We start from the raw sequence: 2,475 nt of genomic DNA, 5'->3' as shown, positions 1-2,475 counted from the left end.
TTAAGACAAAATTACAAAAAAAGTACAATAAGAATAAGAACGCTTAACCTTTAGAGACTTTGGTATGTTGTAGGTTGTATATTTGGGATTATTTTCATTTTTGCATGTTGAATTATGTGATGTGTTTATTTGAGACAATTACTCATTGTCATTTGAAACCCAAGTAAAAAAAATTTTTATTATGGGTCAATAAAGTCTATTCTATTTTATACATTTTGAAAACATTCATTCATTCAACACTCTCAAATCTAATTCATGTGATTGGAATAAGTATATATTCAGTAGGAGTTATTATTAGCTATTATTAGTCTGCATCAAGCATATGGCTCTTTTCTGAAAATTCAAATAGGGTCACTCTTTTAGAATCTCAGCAGCTATTCACTGCCATTATACAGCTTGGATTTTAATATAACTAGGATGGCTTGAGGGTGAGTAAATAAGGTACTTTTTTTTTTTTTTTAAGTGAGCCATCCTTTAATTTTATTTTAAAACAGAAATATTTTACAGTATTACAGTTTTATATTTTCTGTATTTTAATAAAATCAATGCGGCTTTGGTGAACGCGAAATTTTCAAAAACATTACAAAATTTTACCAACCCTAAACGTCTGAAAAGTGGTGTGGATTACGATTATCAATCATGTGTGATGTGAACTCTCACTCTCTCTCACCCTGTGTGAGTGTGATGGCGTCAGGATTGACCCCAAACTTCACAGCGGCACGCTGTCGGGCCTCTGCAGCACTTCTGCCCCAAACCCACTGCTCCTGCTCCAGACACAGCCGAGAACAATAAACGCCTCACACAATAGGATCAGGCTCAATTCATAAATGCATTACGCTGTGGCGGGTACAATAAAGGGTTACGCCACCCCAAANCCAGAAAACAATTTAGAGTATTTTGGATGAACATTGGGAGGCTTGTGTCTGTCCCATTGACTGCCCAGTAACCGTAAAGCTAGCCTTAAATTTGCACCGTAACATTACTGTAGCACCATATTGGAGAGTATCGGTGCACACAAGTAGCATACACTCAAACACAAGGATACATCTTCTGTGTACTTAGTAAATATATGTAGAAGACGTATCCTTGTGATGATATCCTTCATACTTGCCAAACAATGACCACTGTCAAGATCCAGATCAATGGGGCCTTAAAAAGCATCTCGGTTTTCATCAAAAATATCTCAAATTGCATTTGACGAACAAAGCTTTAACAGGGTTGCAGCAACATGGATGTAACTGATTAATGATAATGTTTTTGGTTTTGGGGTGGTGTAATCGTTTAAGGGTAATCTTTGGTCTATAAATACAGATTCCATGATGCCACACCTCCTCTGTGTCCTTTGAGTTGTCCACGGTCACTCGATAGGCCGGTATCTGGTGACCCCACCAAAGCTGTCTGGAAATACACCAATCGCTGCAAGCCGGGACAAAAACAATCTTATTCAAACATGAAGCGTGGAACCGGTCAAACGAACAAGAAGATATACATGACCCTAAAATCACAAAATATATAGCCTTGCGTGAGTGAAAATAAATAACTAACCCGATGTTGGACAGCCAGCTCTTCCACATTTTTGTGTAAAAGTGAGGAATTATCTGTAGCTCTCCTTCTTCCACCGCCTAAAAAGAGAATTTACGTGCATGTCAGTATGTGAGTTAACAAAATCATTAAACAGAGTAATGAAATTTCAAGTTAATTAACAGTTTGTCCAATATGATTGATCGGTAACAGGAATATGTTTTCCAGTAAAGCGCTTGATGAGCCACACGCTTGTTGTTGCTCAAGGGAGTATTGACAGATAAAGCTAATAACACAAACGCACAGCAATGAAACTGGCATTAGTTTAACTATTTGTTGTAAATGAGCATATATGTGTTTGATATGAAATACCATTCAAATGTAACTGCGTTTTAGTGCTGTCAAGTGATTCATGATTAAAATTGCAATTATGGGTANAAAAAAAAAAAAAAAAAAAAAAAAAAAACCGCTCACTCACTTGAACTGCTTTTCTGCCCATTTCCTGACAGCGCACGAACCACTGTTTCTTCAGCAACGGTTCAATGACATCTCCAGAACGACTATGTGGGAGGAATAAAATCAAGATAGGACAAAAGGTCAAAGACTGCTGGTATTTTTTAGTTGAAAGAACATGACAAAAATGTTTGAGAGGAACGGCCTGTCTGAGCACACAAAAATGTAGTGAAATATAGCAGCTTGTAGAAATGAGAGGATGAGGAAAGGTTTACTGCTTGTGGTCTGATAGACAAGGCTTTACCTGCAGATGGGTAATGACATGGGATGATCCTTCTTTCCTCTGAACAGCTTCCTCTCCATCAGAGCAGTAATTACACGTTCCCTGGCATCAAATCGCTTAACACCCTAAGAGACAAAAACACGACATGCTGAATATCCATGGAAACGTTCCTTTGTACGGTCATGGCCAAAAATATTGGCACCCTCGTAAATATGATC

General features: G+C 37.6%; 1 protein-coding gene across 1 annotated transcript in view; it reads right to left on the bottom strand.

Moving 5' to 3' along the window:
• LOC122323892 (valine--tRNA ligase, mitochondrial-like) overlaps positions 1-2,475 on the bottom strand; it is a gene marked incomplete at its 3' end in the record, with an annotated part of 20,221 nt that overhangs the window by 5,784 nt on the left and 11,962 nt on the right. Inside the window, exons 14-18 of the mRNA XM_043218004.1 lie at positions 2,279-2,382; positions 2,000-2,081; positions 1,546-1,622; positions 1,329-1,416; positions 671-764 (exon numbers count right to left, since the gene is read on the bottom strand). Of these exons, the coding sequence (XP_043073939.1) occupies positions 671-764; positions 1,329-1,416; positions 1,546-1,622; positions 2,000-2,081; positions 2,279-2,382 (445 nt within the window). The remainder of the gene's footprint in view (positions 1-670; positions 765-1,328; positions 1,417-1,545; positions 1,623-1,999; positions 2,082-2,278; positions 2,383-2,475) is intronic.

Source organism: Puntigrus tetrazona, chromosome 19, assembly GCF_018831695.1.
Source record: "Puntigrus tetrazona isolate hp1 chromosome 19, ASM1883169v1, whole genome shotgun sequence".
Classification (NCBI taxonomy): domain Eukaryota; kingdom Metazoa; phylum Chordata; class Actinopteri; order Cypriniformes; family Cyprinidae; genus Puntigrus; species Puntigrus tetrazona.
Note: the sequence above shows the minus strand (reverse complement) of the source record. Positions and strands in the feature narration are given on the sequence as shown.